This window comes from Macaca mulatta, chromosome 4 (assembly GCF_049350105.2).
Source record: "Macaca mulatta isolate MMU2019108-1 chromosome 4, T2T-MMU8v2.0, whole genome shotgun sequence".
In the NCBI taxonomy this organism is placed as follows: domain Eukaryota; kingdom Metazoa; phylum Chordata; class Mammalia; order Primates; family Cercopithecidae; genus Macaca; species Macaca mulatta.
Genome location: NC_133409.1, coordinates 14,255,379 through 14,275,696, shown reverse-complemented (window position 1 = coordinate 14,275,696; position 20,318 = coordinate 14,255,379). Strand labels below are relative to the sequence as shown.

Sequence of the window (20,318 nt, the reverse complement as noted above, 5' to 3'; positions counted from 1 at the left end):
AGTGCCAACTCTTCTGCTGGGTGCTTTCCCATGTTATTTCATTAACTCCTCACAACAAATTAGTATAGTCCTGTGAGAGATATAATAGTATAATCCTCACTTTACAGATGAGAAACTGAGGCTCCAGAAAGTTATTTGACTTGTCCAAGCTATTAAATGTTGGAGTCCCAGAATTTGAAACCAAGTTTCCCAGCTCTGAAGTCGTGGTTTTTTCTACTACACTGGACTAATTTTTAAGAAAATTGTCAGTTGAAATATTCCATGTTCCTAAAATGTTTTTGTTTGTTTGTTTTTGTTTTTGAGATGGAGTCTTGCTCTGTCACCAGGCTGAAGTACAGTTGTGCGATCTCAGCTCACTGCAACCTCTACCTCCCGGGTTCAAGCGATTCCCCTGCCTCAGCCTCCCAAGTAGCTGGGATTACAGGCATGTGCCACCACATCCGGCTAATTTTTGTATCTTAGTAGAGATGGGGTTTCACATGTTGGCCCAGATGGTCTCGATCTCCTGACCTTGTGATCCGCCTGCCTCAGCCTCCCAGAGTACTGGGATTACAGGTGTCAGCCACTGTGCCTGGCCGGTTTTTAAATTTTTAATGATAATTTTTAAAGCAATACATCTTCACAAGTAATGACTTTATTAATAACTAAATATATTCAGCCACCTTCCTCAATGTATAGAAAACAAAACCACAGAACTATAGGTCTGCATTATGGTCCTGGTGGATAGCAGAAAGCTAAGAAGTTTAGCACAAAGCTAAGCTTAAACTATAAAACTCATATCCTCAAGGAGGAAAGGCAAAGTAGAAAAACAGGTAAGGTGATACAACTGAGTTTAGATCAAACACCCTATGGAACATCTCCAGGGCTGAGGAGCTAAGGATGTGAATGAGGAGGGTGAAAGTTGGCAAAGAGCACATGCACTATTTACACCAGGAGGAAATTTTGATCTCTGCCATTAACTGCTTTCAAGGACAATTCCAAGTATCAACGTGCCCATCTTCAGTCACCGCCCCACTTCCAGGTATGGAAGGTCTTCTAACATGGTATCTCTTCTCACCATTAGAATGAATTATAGTTCTCCTCCTCCCCAAAAGATCCATAATTACCAACTTTTTCCTACACAAGCTTCTTGCGAATTACCTAGGAAAACAGAAAAACTGTCTTTTAAAAATTGCTCTCCTTAGCTTCCCAAGATCCTGACCTAAAAATTCTTTCACATCTATAGCTTGAACACTCCATCAGCTGTGGATTCAAAGAATTCAGTAAATACGTACTTCCCACTCTGTCCCTTAGGAATCACCATCTCTTAAACTGCTACCCTATATTTGAGCTCCTCCATTCCATTACACCTTTTCTGTCTGTCCTCTATTTCTACTTCAGTTCACGACTCTAGTCCCCCAGCTGCTTCAGAGGATTTGAGTGAGAAACCAAGAGTTCAGGAGAGTCATACTAGCTCCCCTAGGCACTCAGAAAAACGATCAAGTGCAAATTTATTACAAAGCATGCATACACAATGACATTTTTTGACATTATTGATTTTAAAATATAAAAAATTAAAATATACCATACTACCCTGAATTTCTGCTGGATGAGGTAATTTAATGTCCAGCTTCCTCTTCCTCCATACTTTCTTGTAAAAAAAAATACCACTTTTGTGGGTCCTAGAAATTCAGTCTCAATTTATACTGATGGACATTACATATAATGCAAAGAATAGAAGTCAGCAAAAGTTATAAAGTAGTAAGATAAAATGGATCATTATTTTTTTTAAAAAAACTAGTTTTGTAAAAGAGAATGGGAATAGCAGATGAAAACTTCTGCAACTGAATTACTGTCTCCTAAAAATTAAGTAGCTATGGGTTCCTATTGTCTCATAAAACTTGGATTAAAGGCTTCTTCATAAAACTGTCTAATTGTTAAGCTTTTCCTTTTCCAAAAGAGAAAAACATTTCACAGCTTTAAAACAAAATAGAAAGAAGACACCAGGAAAGCTAAATGATCTTTCTGAACTCTGTTCATTTAACATTTGTTTTTAAGGTTGCAAACCTATGAAAAGTGGAATGAATGGTACTTGTAGCTCAGATTTAACTCAATTTTGAATATTGTCAATCTAGTACAATTTCTCAAATTTAGCTTAAGATATCTGCAAAGCAAACAATGTTTCTAAGACAAGATGAGGTTATAGGCTTCAATCAATAAGAAAAACAAAAAAGCAATTAATTTATTATTTGGAACCCAGTAGGTCATTAGGCATTAATTTAAAAATACTGCAACTTCATGTCTTATAGAAGCTAGAAACATGATTCAAAATGTCACAAAGTTATATTAAATTAAAACCACTTTAGACAATTCAAGGTCTCATTGACAAAGTTCATTAAGGTGACAGTTTTGCTATTTTGTTACTGTTCCCACATGATATCATCTCTTCTCAATTTCATTTGAAGATTATGAACTCGTATTGGATGAAAGCTGCTGTTTTTCTGAAAAAGTTTAGTGTCAGTCAAACATTTTCTGGGGCTATTTTTTATGTTCTTTGATCCTTTAGGGTTGCTGTCTTCTTGCTGAATACCTGAAGCTTCACTCATCTTTGAGTTTTGAACTTTTTGCTGCAGTTTACGGACCTGGAGAGAAAAAAAATCTAACATTTTAGTCAAAAATATACTAAAAATATATTCCAAAATAGGTTGAATTGATGGTTTAAAGTTAAAAAATTAAAATTGAACATTAAAAAGTTCAATTCGGTAAGTTTTTAATTTATTGAACATCTATTACATGCCTAACACTGTGCTTGTCAGGTAGAATTATAATGAAGAAAACAGTTCTTACTTTCAAGGAGCTTACTGCTCCTATTAGTGAAAAAAAGCATATATGTGACAACTAGAGAATACAATGAACCAGGATAACTTTGAATAAGACAAAAAGTGTATATGTAAGAAGCCCAAAGTAAGATAAGGTCAACGTGGGCTGCAGAGACTGGGGGGAAAGGTTGTATGTAAGATAACTGGTAAAAACCAGAGAACAGAGAGCAGAGAGAAGAACTTTTCTGGTAACATTAACAGCAAATCTAATAATTGGTTCTAGGAATGAGTATCAAGTTTTGAAAATTATACATACACACACGTGTGTGTATGTATGTGTATATATATGTGTGTGTGTATAAATATGTGTGTTTTTTTTAACTGCCATTCAGGAGTACTTTAAATTCAGGAATACCTTTGTGTACAAATACTTTTGTATATTCCTGAATTTAAAGTACTCCTGAATGGCAGTTTAAAAAAAAGTCAAGGGAATAACTTTATCACCTTGAGTAGTATATGGTAATAGTGGAGGCAGACAGAATTAAACAAAAACAATACGTATCAACCAGCCAAAACCCATTTCTTCAAAGTCTAACCCATTACTTAATCTGTTTCACTTGAGCATAGGTCGAATTTGTAGAGCTGACCCAGACTTTGGGTGAGTACCTAGTTCTCTATTTAGTTAATAATCAATTTTTATTACAGATATTACATTTATCATAATAAAGTGCTTAAAATTTATACTGGTATAGCTATTATGGAATATATATCATGTTTTTCAAAATATAGTATATATATACTAGCTGAGTTTTAAAAATGATCATTCTTCTATTCCTTTCAAGTTTCTCTTATGCAATTTCAAGAAAGTGTACAAGTTGTATAATCTTCACTCCAAAACATACAGAAATTTTTACTTATTATAGCCTTAAAAGCCAGTAAAATAAAAATATTTGTTTTAAAAATGTCACTTCTTTCTTTCTTCCTTTCTTTCCCACAATAAGAATAAAAGTAATAATATTCTGCATCTTTTATTACTTTCCTATAAAAGGCAGGGAGGCTTATTTGTGACATTCATATATCATTAACTTATATGAATGATGATTTTGTCCATAGGCAGATGGCTACATGAGGTGACTTGAGGGTTCCTGGGAAAGGCTCCCTCTGCCTTCTGCTCCAGCAGTGTAATAGTGCTGCAAGTTCAACCTACGGAGTCATTGTCTTGGAATTAAATATTATATTCCATGATTTTTCTGTTAAAATAATAAAACTGTTAGCTATTCTTAGTTATTACATCTTAACAGAAGTATAGAGTTTTCCTCACCATCCCTGTCCTACTCACTATAGCTAGCTGAGTATAGGTCCCCAGGGAATGGAACACAACACAGCCTGTTTTGGGAAAGAGGAAATCATGCTTTAAGGACTGGGGCACTGCTTAGGAGCCAGGTTTATGTCTGGTAGTGAATAAGAGACCTGCTGACATAAGGGGTATCATTAAAGCATTAGAGGAGAGAAGGAAGAGGAAAAAGAATGCTAAAAGGGTAATTGGAGGGCTGCTAAGGCAAGTTTAGTTTACCTCACAATTTCCCCAAAGCAATTTCTGAATACATAACTGAACCTATTTGTTCACTTAAAAAATTTTAACTTGGAGAGTTACGTAGGAGGTCCATGTTATTCCAGTGGGACAGATGGCTCTATTCTGTCATAGGCCTAAGTGACTACCATCCATCTTTTCACTAAATCCCATATACAGACCTCAAATTTGGAAAGTCGTACAGAGATACAACACTGAATCCACATTTTATCTTTTTATTAAAATCTCTTAGTAAAGCCTTCTTACACTGTCTTGATGCTTCTTCAGTTTGGAGATTTGTTCTCCTTTAATTTCCATTTTCTTGACTAAACACTCTAGTTCACATTCTATGTCGTCACAGACTGAATGGCTTTCAGTTTCCTTCATTTGTTTCAGTAGTTCTTGGTGCTCCCTATGAAAGAATAGCAAATATTAAGCACTACTATAGTTTATTGCATATATGTCTTTGCCATAATTAAGCAATTTTCTGTTCAATCATAAATTTTAGTCAGACTTAAATATTAACCTTTAAAAACAGCATCTTTCTTTAGGGTTGTTTAATTAAATCTACAGTAACTATAACCAGGCTCCTGTGATTTGAAATTAAATACCTTTACAAATATCTTAAGACTGCTAAGCAACTTTAAAAAATATGTGAATTCCTGATGCTCATAGCTCAATGTAGTAAAATGTGTGATGTCTTTAACAGAGGTATTAAAGGGCTTTCTTCCTCATTATTGATATAGGATCTTTGGAAGAATTCCAGCTGTGGAAGTATTTGCCTGAAAAATTTCTGGATTTGGAGTTAGCCTACTGAAATGCTGTTAACAGAAACAGCTGTATCTTCTACAGATGTCTTAGGTCAACTAGCTGGTCAGCCAAACCACATAGTTCTGGAATTTCTATTGAATATATATTTAAGCAAGTGGGCACAATATAATGTATCCCATATGGAAATCTTCCTTACTATAGATGCTTCAAAATCTGTAATGCAGACCAGCCAGAGTCTAAAACAAGGAATTACATTCCTACTTGTCTAATTAAATAATTCATTCAGCTAAAAGATTCTAAAACACAAAAGGAGAGCTTTTCTTATAAACGCTTTTGTGAGTTTTAATCTAAGGTCATCAGATCCTATATGTTAGAATGACAGTAGTAGCTATCAGTCCAGATCTTGGGAATACAGAAATACCTTAGAATGAAAAAGTAGTAGTTATAAAGAACTGAAATTTTAAATAGTAACAAATACAATGAAAAATAGTGACAACAAATCTTTCCAAATGGCTAAGTAAGGCCTTTAAGAATTTATAAGTGGTATTGTTCTTAAGACTAAGAAGAAAAAGTGATATGGTACTTCTCCTGATAAAGAATAAAAATTGCTGGCCAGGCACGGTGGCTCACGCTTGTAATCCCAGCACTTTGGGAGGCTGAGGCAGGAGGACTGCCTGAAACCATGAGTTCAAGACTAGCCTGGGCAACATAGCAAGACACTGTCTCTTAAAAAAAAAATATATAAATACTTACATGCTCATTTGGTCCAGCTCATCTTGCATTGCCATCAAAAGTTCAGATAAATTGTCACAAATGGAAATGGACTTTTCTGAGTCACGAGGAATAGCCTTACACCAGGAAGTTGTTCTAGAAGGCCTGGGGAGACATCTAGTCTCAGCCACGTTAAAAGGTTTCTGAAGGATATGTGGGCCACGATGTTGCCTCCTCTGCAAAAGGTTTTGCATACTTGCATTCACAGAACAGTTTGCACTGGTGGACTTATGGGAAAAGAAACAACTGAGAATAATTTTAAATGACTGAAGATATTTTAATAGCACTTACAATGAAACAGGAATTTTTTTGAACAACTATCTTCATTTTATCCCCTCTCACCTTTTCAGCCACAAAAGGCAGTGCTCCAAACTTTGAACAAATTTGCCAAGGTGGTCCTCTCTTTATACATTTAGTTTTCTAGAGATTGACAAGAAAAAAACATAAATAAGAAATTATTTTAAAAGTTATTTATGATATGAAGAACTCTCAAAACTCAACAGAAAACAATGCAACTGGAAAATGGGCAAAAAGACATGGACAGAAATTTCACTGACAAAGACATATGTATGGCAAACATATGAAAAGATATTCAACATCATTAATTATGGAAATGAAAGTTAAAATTAGTGAAATATCACTGCACATCCATCAGAATGGCCAAAATAAAAAATAGTGACAATACCAAATGTTGGCAAGCATGCAGAGAAAATAAAACCACTCACATATTGTTGGTGGGAATACAAAATGGTACAGCCATTTTGGAAGACAGTTTGGCAGTTTCTTATAAAACTAAAAATGTACTTATTACATGACCCAACAATTGCTCTCTTAGGCATTTATCCTAGAAAAATGAAAACTTATGTTCACATAAAAACATGTATACAAATGTTCATAGCAGCTTTATCTGTAATAGCTAAAAAATTGGAAACAATCGAAATATCCTTTTTTTTTTTGAGACAGGGTCTCATTCTGTCACCCATACTGGAGTGCAATGGTACAATCTTGGCTTACCGCAACCTCTGTCTCCCAGGCTCAAGCGATTATCCTGCCTTAATCTCCCAAGTAGCTGGGATTACAGGTGTGTGCCACTACTGCCCGGCTAATTTTTGTATTTTTAGTAGAGACGAGGTTTCACCATATTGGCCAGGCTGGTCTTGAACTCCTGACCTCAAATGATGCACTCGCCTTGGCCTCCCAAACTGTTGGGATTACAGGCATGAGCCACCATGCCGGACTCCAGATATCCTTTAACAGATGAACAGTTAAATTGTGGTACATCTGTAATGCGGAATATCACGCAGAAATAAAAAGGATGTATTGATACATACAACAACTTGGATGGACCTCAAGGGAAAAAAGCCAATCTCAAAAAGTTACATACTGTATAATTCCATTTATATAATAATATTGAAATAATAAAATATACAGATGGTGAACAGATTAGAGGTTGCCAATGTTCAGGGAAGGGGATGTGTAGCTATAGAGGGATTGCATGAAGGAGTCTTTTAGTGGTGGAAGAGTTCTGTATCTTGATTGTTGTGATAGTGACATGAATCTACGCATATGATTCTCTCATAAAATCTACACATGTGATTTCTCTCTATGTAAAACTCTCCTACTGCTGTAAGTTACCATCTAAAATTACAACTCTAATCATGTCCCTACTTTTCTCAGAAGCCTTCAATAGTTCCTGTTTATAGAATAAAAGTTCAAACTCTTAACATGGCATTCAAGGTCAGCCATTAGCTCACCCCAAGCTGTATTTTCCACTTTAACTTCCACTATGATCTCATCTCACCCCCAATACTGGACTATTACTTATAGGTCCCTGGAAAAACCAACAATTCCCTCAGACTGTAATATATTTTTCCTTATCTCAGTCTGTCAATATTTAATTCTTCAAGGCTTCCTTTAATATTGCTTCTTGCATTACCTTTCACATATTCCTTTGTCTACATAACACCACAACACTTTGTTTAAACCTCTATTAATCTTCTATTATACTGTTTCATATTTATATATTTATCTGTTTCTCACAAATTCCTGTCCAATTTTTTTTATCACCTAGAGATACCAGTCTATGTACATCAAAATGTAAGAGTTGAATGAACTATGTCCAGGACATGGAGAAACAGTGTGATAGGAAGCAGGTCTCTCATAGAGGCTTCCTGAAATCTAATCCTACTTTCAGCAACTTTAGCACTTCCTCCGTCTTTAAAAAGAGACACCATTATTTGCATACCCTGTGAACTTGGGATTTGAACTAAGTACTTCCATGAAATGATTCTGCTGTTAATACTCTCTTCTCTTCCAGGAGTTACCTTTTCTTTCCTTCATTTCTTTTATCTTCTTCCTGCACCTTCACTATTTTTATAATAAATAGGTAAACTGAAAAAAAGTTCCATTAACTCATCAGAGAAAGGATGCCATAAAACATACATACTGGGCAGTATGTGTTCCACTGGCAAATTACTTACAGTGATTTTTCTATTTGGTTTTGTAGCTGTGAATCTCATTGCACAAACAAGACACAAAACAAATATTTAGGAAAGGAAACAGGCAAAATAAGTCATATTGGGAAAATATTGTTCGTTATTATAGTTTGAAAATTCTTTAAAATGAAAAAATTATGAAAAATACAGCCCAAGTATTGAACATTAATTTTTACTTATGTAATAAAAGAGTAGCCAAAGTTAAGTATAATGTTCTCTCCATTATTTTATCCACAAGCTAAGCATATGGCAGTGGCCAGAATTCCCAAATAGCATCTCCTGTCTCCCACAGCAAATGACACAGAGCAACACTCACTCCATTCATATCTGAATAAATAGTAATAATGGCCATCAAAACCATAATTCCAGAATCATAAGATTAAAAGGGATTAAAAACTTTTTTCATACCATTATATATAATTAAGAAGGGTTACTTGAATAGAATACACTCAAAACATCAATTCATCTAAACAAAATATTGGTCTATAAAGTACTAACTCTCCAATCCTTACTTTTAGGCAAATTCACAAGAAATAAGCATAGAAATTACATATAACAATAAATTCCCTATATAAATGACTTTACAGACTTAACAGGTGTATAAGGAAAACCCTTATTTTTTTATTGTGTATATACTACATAAAACTGCTTTCAGGATCTATTATTTTTTCAATATCTACTGTGTTGTTTAGTGCCTCTTTTATAAAGTATCACAAAATATATTTCTCCAGAAGTTTAGAAAAACGTTAATCTTTCTAGAAAAACTGGAGTGCTTCCTGTTATTTCACAAAGATAGTGATACTGTCCATTATATGTTCCTTTCTGGTTTGGTTGTCAAGCAAACTGAGAGCTAAATTTTGTACATGACTGCTGCTACTTTTTAAAATCTGAATATTATGAAATTTTCTGTCCTTATACCCCAAACCATCATCCATTACTTGGCACGCATTATTGCATGTCTTTTATTATATATCTTCAAATCCTTTTGGGAAAGGTGTAGGTATAAGCATTAAGAGTGTGTATAAGTCAGTATTAGCAAATAAAAGTATAGTTTGGGAAAAAGTTTTATATGCACACCTTTGAAGATGTCTTCTTTTCCTTGGAGTGCTTTAGATTTGAAACTGAAGACATTATAATTTTACTGATTTCAAGTCCAGTTTGAAGCTGTAATATTTTTTTAAAAAGTTATAACATTGATTTATAACATGCAAAAACATTGTAATGAGATATCAGGTCTAAGTTTATAAATATAAAAATGCTTTTTGAAGAAGAAAAGAAAATTCAAGATACTGTTTTTATACGTGTGAAGGTCACTAAGTCTATTGGTAATTACAATACTTTTCTGTTTATAAAAGAATAAATTATTTAATATACATATAGAGATCAAACTGAAAACAATCTATCCTAGGAGTTCCTTCAACTGCGAATATGTGTATTTGTCAGAATTTCAAAAGATTAAAAGACCTCTTGGTAATACATCCATGTATCATACTGGCTGACTGAGAATTTCATTATTATAATGAAAAGACAATTTAGGAAGCAGAAATTAGAATCTAGAACATAGGTTTCAGTTAATGAAAATAAAAATATAATAAAACATATATGGTTTACTGTGATAGATTATATAGTGCCATATTTACCTCAGAAGCTTTGTCTTGAAACAGCTTACGTTGATGTTCTTCTTCCTTCAGTTTTTCTTCTAAATGCTTAATCTTGTCCTGCAAAAGAGTAAAAACTAAGATTGTCATATAAAAACTAGAGCCAAATATCCTTTGTTTCTTTTCCAAATAGAGTCCTAGGGGGTCCTGATTCTTAAGAGTTTGGCAAATTAAGGCAGAAAATAAGAAAAAGGAATGGCACAAGACGTTAAGATTTTTCCTGGCTTTCTTCCCACTTCTTTCTTTGCTCCTTTACCTTCTATTACACACAAGGAGAAAACAAAGGGAAAGCAAAGAATATACACACACATAGGCTTTATTAATTTCCAGCAACAAAATCATGATGATGAAACTTTTAAGGGTACTAATGGTGTAGAAGGTCAAACAATTATAGTCTTGGGTCTCAATGTTTCATTCAAAACATAAAAAAAATAAGTTTCTACTATTTGCATATATATGATAAGAGTGTAATTTTGGGAGAAGAGTGAAAATACATAATAGAAATATACAATGTGGTCCTTGTTACTTAAGAGCTTATACAGATTGAGGATCCCTTATCTTAAGTGTTTGGAAGCAGAGATATTTTGGATTTTGGAATATTTTCATTACTAGTTCGGCATCCCTAATCCAAAAATTCTAAATCCTATATGCTCCAGTGAACATTTCCTCTGAACATTATATTACTGTTCGGAAAGTTCTGGACTTTGGAGTACGTCGGATTTTGGACTTTTGGATTAGGGACACCCAACCTGTATTGTATGAAAAGAAAAAAAGAGTAATATTCACAAAACAATAAAACAACAAAGCAAGGAAATAACTTGACAGGGACTATATATATGTAACCTTATATACGTAAGTATTATATCTTATATCTGTGGTGTGGTTCAGAATAGGAGGACAGTGCCATTTCAAAGTGAGAACTTCCTGAGTGTTGGAGAGGTCAAGGAGGACTTCCTAGAGGAGTACAACTCTAAGAAAACCCTATAAAATGGAAAGGATTTGGAGGAAAAAAGGATGAAGAGGGGAACTGGTATAGGCTTAAGTTGACTACAAGTGGTGAAAGACAATTTTTCAATACTCTTTAGGTAAAGTATCTGACAAATAAAAATATCCCGCCATATTAGAAGTCAAAATTACAATTTCACATCAAAAGACAGCTAGCTCATTCATACTGTGACAGAACACATTAACTTTTCACTCTATAGGTGAGAATTCATATCTGGATTATAAAAAGCTGTAAATGAAGTTTTATAAATCTAAGATTTACTCTATATTCACATAAAATACCAATTATGCTTAACACTAAAGATTTATTCCTGTTGTCATCACTTCAAAGAAAGCTTACCTCAGCAGTTTTCTGAGTTGTTGTAAGTCTAAAACACTCTTTTTCTAAGACATCAAGCTTTTCAAGTTTTGCATACAGCTTAATCTGATCTTGTTCTTTTTCCCTCTGAAGCTGGGCCTAGAAAGGATAAAAATAAAATAACAACCCTGAATTTGGCAAGTAATGCCAATGGAACAAGAATAATACAATTTCTGAGAATTCAAAACACAATGTAAATATCGTAAGAAACATGTACATAAATGCACATACTTTAGGTGCTTACAAGCAAAAAAGAATATCAAACATGTTTTGTTATTTATTTTTTTCAATCTTAAAGTCATAATTTTTTAAATTTAAATTAAAAAAATTTTTTTTCCTGAAAATCAAACACTTTTAAGAAGCAAATATAACATGCAAAAAAGGCCAGGCGTGGTGGCTCATATTTGTAATTCAAGCACTTTGGGAGGCTGAAGTGGGAGGATTGCTTGAACCCTGGAGTTTGAGACCAGCCTAGGCAACATAGTGGGACTCCTCCTCTACAAAAAACTTAACAATCAGCCGGACATGGTGGTGCATGCACACCTGTAGTCTCAGCTGCTTGGGCTGCTGAGATGAGAAGATTGCTTGAGCCTGGGAAGTCAAGGTTATGGTAAGCAGTGACTGTGCCACTGCACTCCAGTCTGGGCAACAGAGTGAGACCTTGTCTCAAAAAAAAAAAACAAACTGCAGATTAGATGTGTTATATTAGTATCAGTGAAACAAACTTGTTTATGCATCTTTATATAGAATATAAATTAATTCTACTACGGAAAACTTTTCTTTTTTTGAGAGAGTCTTGCTGCTGCCCAGGCCAGAGTATAGCAGCGCGATCTTGGCTCACTGCAACCTCTGTCTCCTGGGTTCAAGCGATTCTCCCTCCTCAGCCTCCCAAGTAGCTGGGATTACAGGCCCCTGCCACCATGCCCTACACTAGGTTTTGTATTTTTAGTAGAGATGTGGTTTCACCATGTTGCTCAGGTTGCTCTTGAACTCCTGACCTCAAGTCAACTGCCCTCCTTGGCCTCCCAAACTGCTGAGATTACAGGCGTGACCTACCAATTCTGGCCTAAGAAAACCATTATTAACAAAACCTGTATTAAATAGTGTTATTTACAAGGTGACCAAACATACTCATTAACTTACCCTCTCTCTAACAAAGAAAAGCAGCTATCAGAGGAATAAAACATAAAAATAACATGGAGAAAGGGAAAGTTATATATTTTATATATATATATATACACACATACACACACATACACACACACACACATGCACATCTATATGCTATTTTGTAATGGCATTTATAACCATACTAATGTAAGGTATTAGTAATAGGGGCAACTGTGAGGGAGCAAGAACTCTTTCTATACTATCTACTCAATTTTCTATAAATCTAAAATGGCTGTAAAAGATAAAGTCTAGGCCGGGCACAGTGGCTCATGCCTGTAATCCCAGCACTTTGGGAGGCTGAGGCGGGTGGATCACCTCAGGTCAGGAGTTTGAGACCAGCCTGCCCAACATGGTGAAACCCTGTCTCTACTAAAAATACCAAAAGTCAGCTGGGTGTGGTGGCGGGTGCCTGTAATCCCAGCTACTTGGGAGGCTGAGGCAGGAGAATCATTTGAACCAAGGAGGCGGAGGTTGCAGTGAGCCAAGATTGTGCCACTGCACTCCAGCCTGTGAGACAACACTGGAACTCTGACCCCAAAAATAAAAAATAAAAAAGATAAAGTCTATTAATTAAAACAAAACCAAAAACAATACCAATAAACAGAGTCTTGGTAACCTGTGGTTTAATAACATTTAGGTGAAGTCTCAGAGAAGAAGAGAGAGAGGTGGGACAGAATAATTATTTGAAGGATAATGGTTGAAAATGTTCTAATTTAATGAAAAATATTGACAGATTCAAGAATCTCAAAAGGTTCAAGCATTAAGAAACCACTTAGCAACATATTGTTGAAAACCAGTGATAAACGGGAAATCTTAACAGCAGTCTGAGAAATGATGACACATTCTGCATAGAGGAATAAAGAGAAGAACTCTGATTAGAAACTATGAGATCCAGAAGGCAACAGAAACATAATCTTCAATGTGCTGAAAGAAGAAAAGATGCCACCTAGAATTCTATATCCAGCCAAAATATCTTTCACAAATGACAGAGAAATAGACTTCTCCAGATAAATAAATGCTAAGACAATTCTTAGCATTCTGATATTTTCCTTCAGATGGAAGGAAAATGGTATCAAATGGAAAACAAAATCTACACAAAAATAAAAAGCACAGAAAATGGTAAAAAATATATATTTTTGTTTCCTAATTTTCCTGAAAGGATAATTGACCATTTGAAGCAAAAATAATAATGTATTGTGGGTCGTATGACATATGCAGAAATAAAATGTATGAAAACTATAGCACAAAGGTGAATAAGAGGACGCATATTGAAAGAGGATCCTACATTATATGTGAAATATTTTAATACAGATTTATGGCAGACTGTGGTTAGTTAAGAATACATATTTTAGTTCACAGAGCAGCTATTAAAAAGGATCATAATTTGTTTCAATATCAACTAGAGAAAGACCCTCATCTTATTCTTCTTCAGAATAGTTTGGCTGTTCTTGGACCTTGGCGTTTCCATATAAATGTTAGAATTAAATTCCCTGGTTCCTTAAAAATCTGTTATGTATTTGACCCATCAAAATCCAGTAGTGATTGGTACTTTTACCCTTCTGCCAAGAAAATGCAAGGATATTAGAACACTTTAAACTACTTTACTTCTTCCTAATATATAAGCCATCGTTCTGATGAATTTTAATTCTTTATATTTAAACCATACAAATCTTAATTATTGTTGCCTTATACAATATTCATTTAGATTTATCCACATTATTTACCATCTTCATTGCTCTTCATTCCTTCATGCATCTCTGACCTTCCACCAAAGGTCATTTTCCTTCTGTCTGATATCCTTTAGTGTTCTCTTTAGAGTGGACCTACTAGTAACAAACTATCTCAGTCTTTTTAGTCTTAAAATGTCTTTATTTCTGAAGGATACTTCCCCCAAGCATAGAATTCTAGACCAGTATTTATTTTCTTTAAACACCTTATATCAGTCCCTTGTCTTCTGGGTTCAGTACTTTCAGTTGAGAAGTCAGCTATCACTTTAATTGTCGTCTCTTTGAATGTAATATTTTTTTTTTCTGGATGCTTTTAAGATTTTACTTTTTTTTTTTTTTTTTTTTTTTTTGAGACAGAGTCTTGCTCTGTCGTCCAGGCTGGAGTGCAGTGGCACGATCTCAGCTCACTGCAACCTCCACCTCCCGGGTTCAAGCGATTCTCCTGCCTCAGCCTCCTGAGTAGCTGGGATTATAGGTGCCTGCCACCAAGCCCGGCTAATTTTTGTATTTTCAGTAGAGATGGGGTTTCACCATGTTGGCCAGGTTAGTAATTTTACTTTTTAATACATTTTGTAACATTCTTAGCCATTATCTCTTCAAATATTGCTTTTCCCCTATTTTCCCTTTCCTTTCCTTTTGAAACTCCAATTACACATAAGTTAGACCTCATTCTAACATTATGCCTCTTTTGCCTTTGAATTTTCCCATGACATTAAAATATTCTTCAAAAAGATACAAAATTATATTATCATTCCTTATAGAAAATATGCTCTCACCTGTTGTTCTAGGATCATGTTCTTTTCTCGCTCTACATTGAGAACCATTCTCTTTGTATATTCTAGTTGCTTCTCTAGAAGAGTACAACGAGACTGGGCTGAGCTTAACTGTATACTTATATCTATGAAAAAGACAAAATAATAACCAGTCAATTACTTGATTATCACATAGATCAGAGATTTGGTTATCACAAGAAATGTATTATGTGAATTCAATCAAGAGCTAAAAGTTCAGAGTCTCTTTTATCTCTGAGTATTGACTCTCCCAGAGTTATGAAAATACATTTGTAAATAGCTCATTAATTACATAGAACTGGTTTAATATTGTCTCCTCCTAAAAATCCAGAGGGCACACTTCTGAAAGAGGAGGATGTCAGTAACTTGTTGGGTGATAAATATCCTGGTTGTTAATGAAAATAACATCATCTGGAAAAACAGAGGCTGAAAGCTTTTACCTATCAGTATATTTCTTCTCTTTCAGGAAACTCAAGTATATGCATCTACCACTCTCATTTTCCCCTGTTCCTGACTGCTGGCAGAACAGCTAATTCCACAGCAGAAAGCAACCTATTTCTAATCCTTTAGCTCTTTACTTTCCTTACCCCTTTCTTCTACTTTTGTCCAATTACCTCAGAAATATTTTTCTCCCCATTTCTTCATTGTACTTCTAAGTTGAAACAAAAACTTGAGCCTTGTTTATAAGGATAAGTGTAGTGTAAAAATGAAAAAGAAGGTCGTAAGTTTTGAAGTGAAATTATGTAAAAGACTTATGTTCTAAATTTCTAACATTTTTCCTAATTTCCACAGAAGCCTCCCCCATTTGCCTATGTCTTCTAATTAACTTTGCTTTCCTCTCAAGTTAAATACAATTCTTTTGTATACTTACAAGGGATGTAAAGGACCTCTTCAAGGAGAACTACAAACCACTGCTCAGTGAAATAAAAGAGGACACAAACAAATGGAAGAACATATCATGCTCATGGATAGGAAGAATCAATATCGTGAAAATGGCCATACTGCCCAAGGTTATTTATAGATTAAATGCCATCCCCATCAAGCTACCAATGAGTTTCTTCACAGAATTGGAAAAAACTGCTTTAAAGTTCATATGGAACCAAAAGAGAGCCCGCATCTCCAAAACAATCCTAAGTCAAAAGAACAAAGCTGGAGGCATCACGCTACCAGACTTCAAACTATACTACAAGGCTACAGTAACCAAAACAGCATGGTACTGGTACCAAAACAGAGATATAGACCAATGGAACAGAACAGAGGCCTCAGAAATAATACCACACATCTACAGCCATCTGATCTTTGACAAACCTGACAAAAACAAGAAATGGGGAAAGGATTCCCTATTTAATAAATGGTGCTGGGAAAATTGGCTAGCCATAAGTAGAAAGCTGAAACTGGATCCTTTCCTTACTCCTTATATGAAAATTAATTCAAGATGGATTAGAGACTTAAGTGTTAGACCTAATACCATAAAAATCCTAGAAGAAAACCTAGGTAGTAACATTCAGGACATAGGCATGGGCAAAGACTTCATGTCTAAAACACCAAAAGCAACGGCAGCAAAAGCCAAAATTGACAAATGGGATCTCATTAAACTAAAGAGCTTCTGCACAGCAAAAGAAACTACCATCAGAGTGAACAGGCAACCTACAGAATGGGAGAAAATTTTTGCAATCTACTCATCTGACAAAGGGCTAATATCCAGAACCTACAAAGCACTCAAACAAATTCACAAGAAAAAAACAAACAACCCCATCAAAAAGTGGGCAAAGGATATGAACAGACATTTCTCAAAAGAAGACATTCATACAGCCAACAGACACATGAAAAAATGCTCATCATCACTGGCCATCAGAGAAATGCAAATCAAAACCACAATGAGATATCATCTCACACCAGTTAGAATGGCGATCATTAAAAAGTCAGGAAACAACAGGTGCTGGAGAGGATGTGGAGAAATAGGAACACTTTTACACTGTTGGTGGGATTGTAAACTAGTTCAACCATTATGGAAAACAGTATGGCGATTCCTCAAAGATCCCATTACTGGGTATATACCCAAAGGATTATAAATCATGCTGCTATAAAGACACATGCACACGTACGTTTATTGCGGCACTATTCACAATAGCAAAGACTTGGAATCAACCCAAATGTCCATCAGTGATAGACTGGATTAAGAAAATGTGGCACATATACACCATGGAATACTATGCAGCCATAAAAAAGGATGAGTTTGTGTCCTTTGTAGGGACATGGATGCAGCTGGAAACCATCATTCTTAGCAAACTATCACAAGAACAGAAAACCAAACACCGCATGTTCTCACTCATAGGTGGGAACTGAACAATGAGATCACTTGGACTCGGGAAGGGGAACATCACACACCGGGGCCTATCATGGGGAGGGGGGAGGGGGGGGAGGGATTGCATTGGGAGTTATACCTGATGTAAATGACGAGTTGATGGGTGCTGACGAGTTGATGGGTGCAGCACACCAACATGGCACAAGTATACATATGTAACAAACCTGCACGTTATGCACATGTACCCTAGAACTTAAAGTATAATAATAATAAATAAATAAATAATTCTTTTGTATTCATTTTTATTGGTTTTTATATTGTTTAATTGCTAGTGTTGTTCTGTATTTCAAATTCTAAAGTTTAGTGTTAACTGCAAATACAAATAAATAAAAAATAAATATTCAATTACGGGTTAAATTGGATTTTGTTGGTTATTCTGAAAATATTCTAATTTTTAAACACAACTTGTCTAAAATCTTAATTTTTCCTTTAATTTCTAGAATTTATGAATTATGCTAAGTTAGATATGATAGAGGTAAGTTCAAAACTGTATCTTTTTCTCACAAATATCAAAAGGTCTGAGAACAAAGCCACAAAGTTTGAATATATATAAGAACAAAGATATCTGAGTACATCGGCTTAGACTAGGTTTATTATTTTTGAACTGTATACTCTGGTAACTCCTGGTTTCTGAGAACTACTGCATTTCTTACCTTTTTTCTGCTTTATCAGCTCCTGGTGTGCCAGATTTCTCTCATTTGTTTCATTCTCTAAGGCCTTCTTATACTGCGCTGCTTCTCTGGAAAGAATGTTCAGGTTATCTTCAGCCTGTGTTCTCTCCAGCTCTAAATGATGAATTTTTTCCTGAAGAGTTTTTAAGGCTAAAATAAGAGCTGTTGAAAAAATATTTTGTTGATATTTTCAGTGAAAGTTTCTGAACACTTACAATCAAAGTAACATAAGAAAAATAAGCAGTATATTTTTGTTAGTGAGCCAGAAGAATGTACAAGTAATGCATATTCTTCAAAAAATGAAAAATAATGAATAACACTTTAAAGAAGGGCACATTTTCTCTAATATATCTTGTAAAAACAATATATCTATGATTGTATTTAGTGATTTCTAAGACTGAGAAAGGTAATAACCATGATTTTAATTTAATAAAATAAATATTTTCAAATGAAAGGACTTAAAGAAGACAATGTAGTCTAGGGAGCATAAGTGTCTGAATATGAATAAGGAACATTAAAATATAATTTCTACTAATTAACATGGCAATTTAGGTTTAAAGTTAAAGGTTTTTTTCTCAGTTCTTGATGTATTCCATTTTAGTCAAATCACATATATTTACTGTTTCTTTGTCCATGATACAGTATTAAGAAACAGGATAATTATAACCTAATGGTTTACCTAATGTCAGACCTGAAAGATAATAGTACACTATACCACTGTGACTTGTATTCAACTATATTAATATCTTCATGATTCAGATAAGTTAAGAGTTTTAACTGTCATATACTTTATATCAAATTAGAAAGATGCTTGCTAGAGATTACCATTTGATTTTTATAAATGAGATAAATAAATTATATTTATTCCTCGTTACATGGTATCTGTAGCTGGCACATTGATTTGCATTATTATTTCTTATAGTTTATTCCACAAAACTAGTTTATTTATTAACAGCAACCATTATTATAGAATATTTTAAAAGTAGGTGATAACAGAATCTTAGAAAGGAATCTGCACAGCTTAAAATATGCCTGGAGTAATACAATGTTTTCCTAATTCAACTTTAAGATCCTCCTACATTTCTATTTTAAACATTAAAATACTAGTATTTTGTAGTTACTCTGATATACTGGCTTCCTAAAATATTTTCAAGAATAATTTTGGATGTATGCAATTTCTGAATCTAATTCTTGAATAAGATGCAATTCCATTTAATTCGCTAACATTCTAATCATGTGGTTTAGAAGGATTCCAAATCTGACCTTTTATTCTTCAAAGAGTATTTTCCTGTTTTCAAATGATGTTTTTATGATAACCCTGTGATATGTGTCCAGCTGGTTATATTAATCTTCATTTTATGGCTGTAGAAGCCAAAATAAAAAATGTCAAGTAATTTGTCTAAGTTCATAGAAACTTTTAGCAACAGAATCAAAATTAGGAGTTTTGTTAAGATTAAATATATACAATCATATTGTATTCCACATAAATACGAAAGGTTTTTTATAGCAAGCTTTTTACCATTCTTCAAATTCTATATCAGCATTACCTTGGCTATTTGGGCTATGAAGTATCTTAGAAGAGGTAACCTCTAAGTTCGCAGGATGGCAATTCTGAGATGGTTCATTCTGGGTGAATGAGGGAACAAATACTCTTTCTGGAGGTTTATGATAGCTTCCCACTATACTATGCATTAACTCAGAATCCATTATCTGTAGAGAATAAAGGAACAATATAATATAGTATCATTCTTTCCTATTTTGAGGGTGAACGCATTATATAAAAATTCAGGTGAAACTTCAACATAACAACATAATCATATACTGTGGAGTTGTATCTTTAGGAACTTAATTATAAATTCAGCTCTAATAAGCCTGGCAATAAAAGAAAGAAAAATTACTATTTCTTGTGTAAGTAGTATCGACAATTCTGCCTGATTTTCAATAATCATATACCCTGGAGTAAGCATGACATGAGTGCCGTGAATTTACTGGTTTCTCAGTAACTCACAAATCCTATATATCTATCATAGTCTGAGCATCGCTCTACAAGCAGTGTGACTCTAGGATTTAAAGAGAAAGTACATATTCTAAAAGACAACAGAGCTTTTAAAAACAAGCCAATAATATACACTGATTCTCTAATACTGATTGTTGAATTCTAATGTATG

General features: G+C 34.3%; 1 protein-coding gene across 16 annotated transcripts in view; it reads right to left on the bottom strand.

The window, feature by feature from the left end:
• Positions 1-616: 616 nt before the first annotated feature.
• CEP57L1 (centrosomal protein 57 like 1) overlaps positions 617-20,318 on the bottom strand; it is a 65,655-nt gene continuing 45,953 nt past the window's right edge. For 4 of the 16 annotated variants that reach the window (XM_015137263.3, XM_077998514.1, XM_028846692.2 and 1 more), the window contains 10 exons: positions 19,698-19,860; positions 18,133-18,312; positions 15,100-15,221; positions 11,409-11,525; positions 10,046-10,123; positions 9,483-9,569; positions 6,253-6,330; positions 5,893-6,137; positions 4,636-4,780; positions 617-2,621 (listed from right to left, as the gene is read on the bottom strand). In XM_015137263.3, the coding sequence (XP_014992749.3) occupies positions 2,400-2,621; positions 4,636-4,780; positions 5,893-6,137; positions 6,253-6,330; positions 9,483-9,569; positions 10,046-10,123; positions 11,409-11,525; positions 15,100-15,221; positions 18,133-18,312; positions 19,698-19,857 (1,434 nt within the window). In that variant the 5' untranslated portion in view covers positions 19,858-19,860 and the 3' untranslated portion in view covers positions 617-2,399. 16 annotated transcript variants of the gene reach the window in all.